Here is a 13,540-nt window from a genome sequence, read left to right as displayed (position 1 = left end):
CATGACTAATAATTGGCTTGTTTGGATCACTTTAACAACTTTCAAAACACGTTCACTTTTGGATGCTATGGAGCTAAACTGCACTTTAGATCAACGAAAGAAAATGTCGTCAACGATTTAATCATTCATTTTTCATGTACTCGACTCCTTTAAAGGATTCCAAAGACACCGTTCCAGCTAGCAGACACACTTCAATAGTAACTTTTCAAGACCGTGATGATTATATATTTGTTAAAACATTCTACGTAATAACTCCTGTTACTCCCATGTAGACATACCGAAATAAAATGGAGTAATGATACACGTTACGGGTGGGCATCAAGACACCACCCTCGCCACCCTTTGTCCACCACCTATCTCCGCCTAGGCGGTGTGGGTAACCCTGCCAGTCCCATGCGAGGGCCCAACCCTATATATATATAATTAGTTTTTAAAACAGTGTTGTTTTGATAATGAAATTTTTTAAAAGAAAAAGTTTTAAAACATCGTTTTGGGATTAAATTAAATCTAATTCCTCCACCCGTGCAATCTCCCTTCCTTCCTTCCATGTGGGCTGGGGTGAAGTGTGGGAAGTGGGTAACCCCATCCCAGGGTGCAGAGAATACCCCGAGTACAACTATAATATTTTCAGTTCCTCTTCAGACCGGTGTCGCCTTTAAACAGCAGTTATTGGAGACCAATTAGGAGCTGCCACGTAAGTGTTCCTCAGTAAAACATGTAAGACGCATAGCAGGGGATTACTTTGCTTCTCCCATTCCCGCTCGAGCTCTAGACAGAAAATCCCTCTAGCTCCTTCCTTCGTCTCTCTCTCTCTCTCTCTCTCTCTCTCTCTCTCTCTCTCTCTCTCTCTCTCTCTCTCTCTCTCTCTCTGTGAACTTGATCTCTCTCCTTCCCTCTCCCTCACGAACACCATAACCTGATTTTGAATCTCTCTCTCTCCTTCGATCTCTCTCCTTCCCTCTCCCTCACGAAAACCATATATCAAGAAATCAATGAGTCCTGATAAAGACCACTTGTCGTTGCCACTTTTCTTCGGCTCCTCAAACTTTTTTCCTTGCTATTCACTATCATTTTCAAGGAATGTTTGAGATCTATGGAGGAATCTTCACTAGCTCCATGTGCAGTTTAGTGCCCTGTATAGAAAGCTTTAAATATTGTCATCTGACTGTTTGAGATTTTATTTCGAAATGAAATTTTGTTATTGACTGTTTCAGCATTTTGTTTCTAAATCAGTAATCTATTATAACTTGATGAGTTCCGACAAAAAATTCCAGTACATTTGAGCAAAAAAGAAACTTTGATACGCCAAAAAGTCGAATTAAAGATCAAACTCAGATTTCCAGTGTTCAACAAAAAAAAAAAAAAAAAACATAACTCAACCAACGAACAACAAATAAGGATACCAATTAGACTGTGTTCAGTTGGATATTACCTTGCGAGATTGACAAAGAGATTATGAAAGAGTGAGAGAGCAGAGAGAGATGGAGGGTTTTGGCTACAAAGAGGGAGGGAGGGAGAGAGCAGAGAGAGAGGGTCTTTTGGCTTCAGACTCTCAAAGAGGGAGGGAGGGGTTTCGTCTATTGCGCCTCCTCAATTCCTTCATGTACTACACACGTGGCAAGTTGTCATTGGCTTCCGATAAATGAGAGTTGTAGGAGACACCTGCGGGAAGGTTTTCTCTAATATTTTTTCAACTATATTTTAAATTAAATATTTTTCTATAAAATTGTATTATTTTTATAATTTAATTTTAAAAAAAAGTTCCTCATTTGACACGGGACTAGATAAAGGGTTGTATGAGACTTGTATAAAAGTTCCTCATTTGACAACTTGTATCCATATAAATTATTTTTTTTTTCTTGAAATCATGTATAAAGGATCAGTGACCGGTCGATCAGGATTCGATCGAGTTTTATAATTTAAGACATACAAAAATTACACGCGGATCTTAAAAATCTCATAGTGGAGTTTATCCTGTCTGAGTAGATTTCGCATTGTTCACCACTATTGTTTCATATTATAAAAAATATATATAGTACCTAATTTTTTTTTCAAATTATAGTAAATACTAATATTTAATAATATGTATACACTCAAACACAGATCGATTTTCATTAAATAACTTATAAAAAGAAAATCACCTTCCATAAATTACATAAATACTCTGTTTATAAAATCACTTGACTCAGTCACATCATAAGTGTAACGATGGTGGGCGGCTCAGGACCTCAGGTTGCTGGTAACATGTAGCATATCAGACTTGGGGTGGGAATCTGTGACCGCTTCATAACTCGAGTCACTGCAATTTGATCGAAGCCATGGAACAAACGTGCGTAATTGAACATTTCAAAGTTCAAGGTTCAAAAACGTGCAGGCCACCCGCCAACCCCGAAAACCACGAGAGGCTTTGAGTTTTGTCTGTAGTAAAAAATTATCAGCCTTATTTATTTATTTTATTTATTATTGAATTTTTATCTTTTGTTTGAATGTTTCAAAATAAACGTGATAATAAAATTAAAATAGCAGTTTAGTCATTCTTATTTCTTTATAGTAGTTGTCAATTTAAAAGAAGTTATTTTAATGTTCACGAACTATCATTTTTCCCCTGTAATATTGTAAGCTTTATACCATCAAAAGTATCGCTTGATATCCTTTTCTAAATATACGTCATAATATATATATATCTTATTTATCAATTTTTTATATTTTTATTTTAAAAAATAATTGATAATCTAAAAAAGATGAAAAATGCCGCAGAATAAGAGTGAAATAGAAGTATGATTTTTCATATTACTCATTTTGAATTTAATCATATAAAGGATAATTTTGATCTCTTGAGAGAAACTTGGAGATAAAATGTAATTACCTCATAGATTTATGCTACTTTGGTAATTATCTTTTTAGAAAGCTTCGAAATTATTATCACTAGTTGTGAATCCGATTGATTTATAAGAATAGTTAATTTTTTTAAAAGTACTGTTTGTAATTTTTTTTTTTTCTAATTTTGTTTTATTTGGCGAATTTAAATCTATGATGTTTTTGCTGAATATATATGGACAATATATGTAGAAATAAAATTATATTTATAGCAAGAATAAAACTTCATATAACCTCACACAAGTGTCATATATATATATATATTGTTCGGGACATGTCTCACTTTCAATCTCCCACAGTTTAGCTGTTCTTCTTTGATGAAATTCGAGGGAGCTCCTCCTGCAAACACTCCGATACTAAAGTCAGTTCAGAGAGATTATTCTTTTAAATTTTAAAGATTACCTATATATATAGGCTCGTTTACCGTACATATCTCATCCTGAATTTATCGGAACAGATCAAGATTTAGGATTTTAAATAATCCTATCACTTCTTGTTATTTTTATCCTTCCGTTAAAGGCGGCGCTATGTACGTCTTTTCTTGAATTCCTCTTGACCATCCATTCGTGACTTTTGGGCTCATATTGGACCCAAACTTTGAATTTTTTGGTGATTAATGTATTATGGGTCCTTTTTTATGCTTTAGGGCCCTTTGATTGGAATGGTCCATTCATATATATATATATATATATATATAACTTTCAATAAATTTTATATATTAAAATGAAAAGCAGACATCCTTCCCAAGTGAATGAATATTCAACTTAAAACATCAAATAGCTTTTAAAACCCTAGTTATTAGAGGGAGTCTTAAGATTAAAGAGATCATAATTGAGTTTAAAGTCTTAAATTTAAAACTCTTTCTAATACCAAATTAATAGGAACAACATGCAATCTATATTGTTAGCATGATAAAACTTAGTTTGTAAAAAAATAAAATTTAAATTTAAAATTTCCTATAAGTTAAATATTATTCTGTCTACAATGCGGAAAATATCCTCTACACCACTACGTGAATATAGGCTTTTTTTTTTATATATAATTTATATATATTAAAATTTTATTTTACTATACCTAAATCTTAATGTCACACTATTTATAATAGAATCTATTATAACTTAAAAAAATAATAAATATCAATCAATTTTTAAGATAATTGACGTGAAAACATCAACAATGCACTAAACGTGTAAATATATATATATATATATATATATTTTTTCCCTTCAGAAAATGACGTGTGAAACCTTTTGTAGTTAAATTGAGTGTACAATTACAAGTACATCCGCAAGGAAAAACGCTCGACAGAAGCGCACCACACATAGTGACATGGAAGTCAAGAGATGTGCAAATGTTAAAAGCAAAGACCCAGATCTAATCGCCAACCAAAGAGTAGAGCCGTGGAAGACAGAGAGGAACCCACACATCCTCCTACTTTGCTAAATTCCAAAATCTCCAGCTTCTCAGAACAACCAAACATCTTCAGCGACTACGTGTTCCAACCGCTTACCACTTCATTTCTCCCTCTATATATTGATTTTTACCAAAAGCATTACGATATTGATTTTATAGCGCCCCCAAAAAATATCTTTGTTCATTCTCTCTTCTCTCACCACCTGAAGAGGTAGCCGTAGCTTTCCTCCGGCGCCCTTTTTTTGCGCTCTGTTCGAGGTCCGACATATCGGGTATGGGTCCTGTCGTGTTGACTCAGCTGGCCACGGGTCTGAGCGTGTTGGCCGGAGCCGTCCTGGTCAAGTCGGTCATGGAACAGAAGCCAATGGCCGGCCCGTTCCCGCGGTGCCCCAGTTGCAACGGAACAGGCCGGGTCTCCTGCCTCTGCTCCCGCTGGTCTGACGGCGATGTCGGCTGCCGTTCATGTGCCGGATCCGGTCGAATGGGGTGTAGAAGCTGTGGTGGGAACGGTACGGGCCGGCCCTTACCTGCCCAACTCATCGTACGGCCACCAAACCGTCCCTCTTAATCCGCGTTTGTTGTTACGGGTCTGCCAACTAATATTACGGTCTCTCTCTCTCTCTCTCTCTCTCTCTCTCAAATTCTCTCCCCTTTTTCTTCGAATCGAATTATGTAATATAAATTCCACAATACTTCGAGAGAGAGAGAGAGAGAGAGAGAGAGAGAGACACAAGTGGGAGATTATCAGGTTGTAATTGTAGTCACACTACAGTATTGAAATTCTTATAAAATAGGAGTAATTTAATTTCTTCTTAGTTTACTCAAATTTTCTTTTATATGCACTGGAAATTACGATCTGAATTATGTTGATTTGCCGCTTTAGTTCTATGACGATGAAGTGCTGCTTTTAGTTTGCAGATTTTATGAATGAAATCTTATAAATCGATCGGGATTCATAGCATTTCTTACAAGCATGTTATTAATTATCTTTCTTCCATTCTTGAATTTTGGTCATTGCTCTGGATATATATGAATCGATCGAATTGAACCGACAAGAGATGAAAGCACAAATGGGAAATGCATGTTCTTGTTTTTCTTAGTCTCGTTAAAGCATTTCTCTTTCTATTAATCTAAAGACCTTTACTCTGTTGGGTCTCCAAAAGAAGGGGAAAGAGAAGACGTGTACGTGAGGGGAAGAACATGAATACGCGACCATAATTTTGGTCAAACTAAATCAGGGCAGTCGATCTATCAAATGACAACCTCGGGGGCTTTGCTCATTTTTCTTTTATCAGAAAGCCATGTTTGCGTTGCAGGCTCCTCCATATTATATTAATCTGTTTCTTTTTTAAAAATAAAAAATAAAATTGCTGGCTTGCTTCTCAACTGAAAATCTGGATTTTTTTGTTCTCTTTACGTAAATTAGTATCAAAATAATATAATTTTAATTAATTTATTAGACAAAGAGCTAATATTTTAAAATTTCATAAAAATTAAGATCATGATCCTCGCCTCTATATATCTTGATGGAACTTGGGAATTAAGTCCAGCTTGTTTGGAGACCAGGAATGATCATTTTACTGATATGTGCTTTTCAGCTCAAGTTTCACCACCTAAGTTGCCCTCGTTTTATTTACTTGTTTTACTTCGTATGTCCGTAATTAGCGTTCTAGAACACTAGCTTTAAATAACAAATAACATTCGCATGAGTGGTGTTACATCCACCGAATGATGTAGTCCGAAAACCTACTGAATAGGCAAAAAAGTTTTTTTTTTAATAATAATTTATTTTTTTTATTTTTAAATATTTTTTTTAAAAATAAAAAAAAATTCACAATATCACTAAAAAATACTTCTTTAATCACTAAATTTTTTTAAAAAAAAATCCCATTCGGGACACTATTTTGGGACCCAAATTCGGGTCCCAAACTGTTTGTTTGGATTTTCTTTATTGTGCAACGCAGCGCCCTTTCGTGGTCGTATACATGATGATCTTATGCATGGCAGCTGGGCATCCAATCCAAGTAGATGAATTAAGTAAGCTTACAAGCTGTAAGAACCACTTTTAGGTGAAAGAAGAGAAGTCAGGAACTAGAAAATTTCTAGAAAAAAAGAAAAAGAGAAGAAACGAAAACCCTTTTTCATGACCATAGGTAAAGGAACATTTCTTTTTTTCCCATTCCATTTGGATGTGACTTATTAGTATATTAGGTCGGGAGTAACGTCAAAGCACGTTTGTTTAGTTGTATGAAATAAATTTTTTATAAAAATAATATGGCTTTTCATAAAAAAATAAAATAGAAAAGAAGGTGATTAATTAATAATTTAATGCATAGAAACTCTTCCATTTGGTGCAAAGAAACTCTTCCATTATTTTGGCAGAATGGCATGTTTTCTTCTCCAATGTGATCAAGGTGATTTAAGACTAACCCTAGAGAAAGAACAGAATAAATTAGAAACTTTAACCAAGTGAAGGAGAAACTGAGGCACGGAATAGTATAAAACATTTATGTCCACCTAAAATCAAATAAGGTTCTTAAAAAAAAAAGCAAATGTATGACAGTCATGAAAAACTCCAATTGCAGGCATGGTAATCGTAAACTGGAAGTTGTAAAAGTAATTCACCATGGTACACTCATTTAGAGCGAGCAAAATAAACTTCTACAAGATTGCACAAATATTAATTTTGCCAGAAAAGCTGATGAGCAAGAAAAATAGATTGAATCCCCAAGTAATATAAACTTAGCAACTTTGTCATGACAGTCGGAGCAGCAAACCTACTAAGGAATTCTAATTTTGGAACCCACACAGTTAATTACTAGATATAAACAATAATAATGAGGGGTTTTTTGAACAAATTCATAAATAAACACCAAGTTCATCTCCAACATTTTTAGTTATCAGCCTAAATGTTTTGTATAAATGAGAAAAACAGAGACTGAAAAGGAAAAGCTCAATTACAGTATCAGTCAATTTATAACTGCAACAATCAGTGATGATGAATTGCAAGATAAATATACTAATATACCATCAAACTTAAATTGCTCTTTTCAAGGATCTTTGTAAATTATATTCTTTGCTTTCAACATCATCCTCATTCTACCTGAACAAGAACCATTTTCAATCTTTTGAAGACATGCAAGAGTCACAAGCAACTGAGCATACCTATAATTAGTTAGGGGGATAAAGTTAGCAAGTTTCCCACAATCTAGGTCATCCTCAAGACTCTGTGTCAAGAGTAGCCCTTCATACTTCTCTGTCATGCCGCACGACAACATCAATGACAGGCCTCTCATCATCAAAGCTCTAAAACATTGAAACATCACTACTTAGTAACAAAGGAAACTCATCAAATATGAAAAAAATAATAAGATTCTTAGGAGTTATGCTTGCTTTTGTAGAAAATAAATATGTTTTGGAGGTCTTTTCCAAGACTCCCATAAAAATTAAAGGAAGTGGTTTAATCTGAAGAAAATAAGTGACTCGGGTCATGATCACACCCACTGATGGATGACACATTTCTTACATGTTTTGATATGGCATGATCGTCTCTTTCAGAAGACATGCTCTTGTCAATGACTGCCCAAATTCAATAGGAACAATACTCAATGAGAAGAAACATCGGGGATATCTATATTATAAAGGTATGCTTTTAAACTCGAGTGTTTTACTACACAAACCAAATTTGCTTGGCAATTATATTGATCAATAAAATTTGTTTTACCTATCAAATAAATAAATAAAATTATGTTATAAAGATATGCTTTTTAACTTGAATTTTTTACTACAACATGGTTTCTTCACATACGCATGAATTATAATGTAACATCATCAATGGCAAATGAAAAATACATTTTGACATACCCATATATTAGATACAAGATTGTGAACAACAGTTTTCAGTTTATCAAGTTGAGCTTTCAATGCATCAGCATTATCCTGCATACAAATTTAAGCATCATCATCATCTTGTAGACCAAATCCACGTGGCTGATCCACGGCACAACAACATTGGGGATATTCTTATTCCCAGAACAATTTCCCCCTAAAGCATGGAAATTTTAATCGTACTTGTCACTTTAAAAGTCCATGTAACATGAGCCTATATTAATGAATCTCGATCCATCTCCTATCTTTGGTCTATGTAATTTAGAAGTAATTGATTTGCCATTAATCATGACTTCCAATATTTTAGTACCTGGCTAAAATTATTGTGAAAATTATTTATTATAAATAAACTACGTCAATATGAAGCTACAATTGGTAGAGGTACTTTAAGAGTCAAAATTTCTATAATAGTCTCAAAGAAGCTTCAGCATATGCATAAGCTAGCATATAGTTCATTTCTATCATAATCCTATATCAATCCCTGGACAAGAAATAAAATTCATTACATCAAAATTAGCATGTCAACTTATTTTAACAAGCAGAATTAAGACCATTTTTTAACAAAATAATGCATGCTAACAAACAAAAAAATATCCAACTTATCAGAACAAACATCAACATTAAATTTCATAGTACCTATAATTGAAAATACATTTTTGACAAATAGCAACAAATTACATGCATTGTACCAACAAAAAAGATCCTTCTCAAATAAAATTAAGAAAAAGATTCAAGTAAAAATGTTTTCTATCTGCTTGGCAATTATATTATAAAGATATGGTTTTTAACTTGAGTTTTTTACTACACAAACCAAAACATGGCTTCTTTGCATGCACATGTATTATAACGTAACATCATCAATGGCAAATGACAAATACATTTTGACATACCCATGTGGGTAAGCCTCAGACATTGTTCCAATGGTCTTCTTATCTTTAATGTCATGTCTTTTAACCTACAAGCAAATATTTTATTATCAATGGCCAAAACAACTGGGACAAAACAAAAGTTTAGAAATAATAGTATGATCAACTACTTACGACATTCAGTAATCCAAAATACGTAGTTGGACCAAAAGGTAGATGGCTTATAGTCATACCATCTGGCACACCGGCCACGGTATTCATGAACTAAGATAACATCTGTAAAATCATGCGCATGGCAAGTTTCAATGCTTTCTTTAATAACCTATAAAAAAGAAATATTCAAAAATATGCTTGACGATGGAAAAGGACCACAACATACGCATGCAAAGGACCACAACGGCAAGTTTCAAGGCTACTACACCATTTACACTTTATTGACAATGGAAAATTAAATTCAAAGCATGATAATGAAGAATGAATCTCGGTAACTTTGACAAACAAAATTTTTTCATGTTCTAGATAGTTATGCAGCACCATGCTTCCAATCATCAAAAGCCTTACAAAGCCCTTGAACTCTTTCTTCATGGACCTTCCCAGGAACTCCATTCGGAGTAGCTCTTTTGTGATCTGTGGGAAGGGAAAAAAACAATTGAAGATATTTCAAGCAAATGGAGAACGCATACTTTGTTTTTGTGTGGTAGAACAGAGCCTTCAGTCGTGCGGGGTGATCTAGGATTTATTGGCTTCTCTTGGGTCTAACTTCATGGAATCAGTACCCAGGATCTCTTGCTTACAAGGGCCCTGGGGCTACCTCCCCATCCCGTACAACACCTCAGCTATATCTCGATCTCATCTTGAGTTGAGGAGGGTGACTTGGAAGACGATTTCAGCGGCCGTGGTTTGGGACCATTAGGCTTCTACAACGGCAGAGAACCTCGTTAATAAACCACAAAATGAATGAAAAAGCACATGGGAATCAAAGGGAAGACTGCAAACCAAGCCCACCATCTTCTTCCACATTGAAGCATTGGAAGATGTCAGTGAAGCCAGAGCTCGCGAAGCGATCGTGGCCATCTAATGCCGATGAAGCTGTAATCGAGAAAATCCAAAGAGACACTGTCCTCTAACAATGATGGATCCATTTCATTTGAGTTTTGGGATTTTGGAATTGAGAAAATGGAATTCCAATCATCACTCGCTTGGTATTCAAATAGACACGACACAAATGGCCACAAACGGTGGCTTAACTGCTATTTAATGGGAACAATAAAATTAACGGAGAAACAAGATTTTTCGTTTAAAATAACAAATTCCGTTTCATACACACTTTTTATATATAGAAGATATATTAGGTCTGATCGGCAATGCTGGGATTAATGGCAATTAAGCTCTTAAGAGCCTTTGACTCAAGGACTTGGTGTGCCATGTTCTAGTTGTCAAGAAAGAAGAAAAACGGGGAAAGAAAAGTCAAATCCAGGGAAAAATTAAGAAAAAGTAAAAACAGGGAAAGAAAAGTCAAATCCAGGGAAAAATTAAGAAAAGTAGTATAAGCAAAGTGGTTCAGTATTTAATATGCAAGCATGGAGTAGGATAATTCAAAAGAAGTCTGGCAGCTGGTAAGCCTGATCAGGATCTATACGGTTTGTTTCTAAAGGTACCATAAGGCCTTTCCATCTCCAAAGCCAACAAAAGAGTTGCATTGATTCATATATTCTGAATTAATTAATTAGTGAGTTTAACCAATGAAACAAATCAGTTAAAAACTCCCAACATTAATGCATGGCATTCTTCGCTTATGACTGCAAATTCTGGATTTGATGTGACGACCTTCCCTTGAAGAATGTCTGTAAGTTATACTCTCCGATTGACCCAATTCCATATCTGCTGAGTTTCGTGCAATGGAAACTTCATGAGTAGAGCCAGACATGATATCTGAAAACCTCATGTATGTAATTAGATAATTATAGAAGCAAATTTCATTACTGTAGTATGTCCGAACTAATATTCAGCAATTCTAATTTTAAAGAGGCATTTGTACATTGCATGAGCATTCTATGGGAAAAGACATGATGATCAAACACAAGACAAGTTCCACTGATACAAGCATTCCTTTTGAAAGCACACATCTTTTAAGCCACCTACTTAGGTAAAAATCGATCACTCCCTGTCTGTCTCACGCCTGCAGTCATGTACAACATTCTTCCTCACTTGGGGGTGAAAGCCTGCAACAACAAACCGTACAAGCGATTAGCTCAAGCAGCCAAAACTATTTTCATGCAAAGTTCTTAATGTTGATGTAACAGTCATATCTAGGGCTGCACTTACAGCAAAAACAGTGGCGTGACCAGGATCAGCAAGGTGGGCAAAGAGGTTGTCAATGGGGCCCGTGCCAGTGTAAATGTGTTGGAACCACGCACCCATCACAGCCAACATTGCCAACCTCCCATTCTTGATTTCTTTTGTCCTCAACTCCTTGATCTTCTCAGGAGAACCGGTTCCCCAACCAAGTGGGTCGAACCAAAGTCCTCCAGGATAGCCAACGTCTGTCCCTGTGAGCTTGTTGTTTGGGAAGATGGGGTCTGTGTTTACAGACCCTGGCTTGATGATGTCTGCCCAGCGTCTTCCCTCTGCCCAGCCGATGAAGATCAGCTCGATGACGAAGAGAGTGGTTGTGTCAGTGAAGTATTCCTGCTCTCCAGCAGTGTACCAAGATGGGGTGTTCAGGATTCCAATCTTTGTTAGCAACTCTGGAATGAAAATACCCGCAGCGCCTAACATTGCCCATCTGCAGTGCACAAGCTCGGCTTGTACGTTCCATCTTAGGCTCTCGGGATCAGATGCTGTTAAACAATCAATATTTCAACATTTAAACAAGACCCAAGAAAAGAAAGTTGTGGCCTGAACATCACTATATATGTTGGAGGTCACCTAAGGAAATGAGTCAAATGGCCAAATTAAACATGCATGTGGTATATTTTTTACTTGAAATTGTAAGTGGAGCAGGATGTAATTCGGCTTGAACATACAAAGACCCAGAGGATCAAAACCAAAGTCTCCAGGGAGGCTGCCGTCGAGCCATGGAGGAGGGGTGCTGCCTGGGAACCAGAGAGGCCTATCAGGGTCAGCAGCAGCAGCACACACCGAGAGTGATCGTGTTCCTCTGGGTGCCGTATAGTTTCTCACTCTTAATTTCCTCCCACCAAGGAAACAAGCTTTTGTTGCACCCAAGGCAGATCCAGTCTTTTGGGAACTGCAATGTATGGAAGAGTACTTGCATAGTTAATTAATCATAGACATCTCTGATCTCTCCATTCCCTATGTTTTTGTTCGAATGTAATTCAAATAATTAATCCTACCTTCATTCTCTAGTCAGTTAAGCTTTCGGGATCTGGATTAGCATGGTATCATCAGAGTAGAACAGATGTCCTGAGTTTGAGACAAGTGGTGTTTTAACAATTTTAGCTCTTTTTCAAACTTTAATTACAATCACTCGTTAACACCAACTATACGACCAAGTAACAACGGATGCATGAAGTCCAATCTCTGCTCATAAAGAAATTCCTATAACTTTATTAACGTCATTATTCACTAAACCAGCTACTCTATATGAGATTCCTATAACTTTATTAATGTAATTTTTTCTAAAGAACACTGTTGTCGGCTATGTTTTAGAGAACTTGCCTGTGGGAAGAGATGGCGTGGGAAGAGATGGCGACAGCTGCAATGGCAGAGGAAGCGCAAGCAGAAGCCATTTTAGGCTTTCAGCCAATATTTTCTTCAATTAGTATCGGCGCTGCGTGTTTGATTTGCGTACGTATGGGCAGCAAAAACGTGGGAATCTATTAATGTAAAGCAGGGGCTTATCTTGAAGGATAGGAGAGTGAAGGTGCAAGTGGATACTGTGTTGCCATGTGGTATAGATTCTGATATCAAAACCTCCACCTCCATTTCTAAGCCTTACCTGGAATAATCACAATTTGGTGGCTCACACACCAACTCCATTTCTAAGCCTTACCTGAAAAAAAAAAAAGTTTTGTTGCTCATAAGCCTCACATCTCACTTTTTTATTTTTTTAAATTTATTCTTTTTAAATTAATTTAATTATTCTACTCATTATCCATATATCAAATATTTAGTAAAATAAAAAAAATAAAAAAATGTATGGTGTATGGGATTATGTTTAGATTTATTCATTTTTAAATTGTGAAATGGTTTGTTGATAAAAAGATTTCATAAAAATAAAATTACAAATTGATATAGCTTACCGTGGTAAATAAAATTGCACAACTACTTTTAGTCATGGTTTGGATAATGAGTTGACATAGTTTGTGAATAATAATGAGAATTTTGAGTTGATATGAGATGAGTTAGAAATGATTTGAGTTAAAATGTTTTAAGAGATTTTAGGAAATAGGAGATAAAAAGTTGAATAAAAAATGTTATAAAGTTAAAATATTGTAGGAATATAAATTTTTAATATTATTTTTATTTTGAGA

The 13,540-nt window shown here is 35.5% G+C and overlaps 2 protein-coding genes across 3 annotated transcripts; one reads left to right on the top strand and one right to left on the bottom strand.

Annotated features, from left to right (window-relative positions):
- Positions 1 to 4,288: 4,288 nt before the first annotated feature.
- LOC122313906 lies at positions 4,289 to 5,105 on the top strand. Its single transcript, XM_043129208.1, has one exon. It carries the CDS (start codon positions 4,565 to 4,567, stop codon positions 4,856 to 4,858), a length of 294 nt encoding a protein of 97 aa, XP_042985142.1. The 5' UTR covers positions 4,289 to 4,564; the 3' UTR covers positions 4,859 to 5,105.
- Positions 5,106 to 10,994: 5,889 nt separating this feature from the next.
- On the bottom strand, positions 10,995 to 12,989 carry LOC122313905 (chlorophyll a-b binding protein, chloroplastic-like). 2 transcript variants are annotated; one of them, XM_043129207.1, is made up of 4 exons: positions 12,744 to 12,989; positions 12,071 to 12,297; positions 11,370 to 11,884; positions 10,995 to 11,266 (listed from the first exon to the last, which is right to left on the bottom strand). In XM_043129207.1, the coding sequence occupies exons 1-4, from the start codon at positions 12,794 to 12,796 to the stop codon at positions 11,249 to 11,251; spliced, it is 813 nt and encodes a 270-aa protein (XP_042985141.1). In that variant the 5' UTR covers positions 12,797 to 12,989; the 3' UTR covers positions 10,995 to 11,248. The 2 variants fall into 2 exon arrangements, with proteins under 2 accessions (XP_042985141.1, XP_042985140.1); XM_043129206.1 differs by having other exon boundaries at positions 12,071 to 12,294; positions 12,726 to 12,982.
- Between the last annotated feature and the right edge of the window lie 551 nt (positions 12,990 to 13,540).

This window comes from Carya illinoinensis, chromosome 6, assembly GCF_018687715.1.
Source record: "Carya illinoinensis cultivar Pawnee chromosome 6, C.illinoinensisPawnee_v1, whole genome shotgun sequence".
NCBI classification, from domain to species: Eukaryota; Viridiplantae; Streptophyta; class Magnoliopsida; order Fagales; family Juglandaceae; genus Carya; species Carya illinoinensis.
This window is presented reverse-complemented; position numbering and strand designations above follow the sequence as displayed.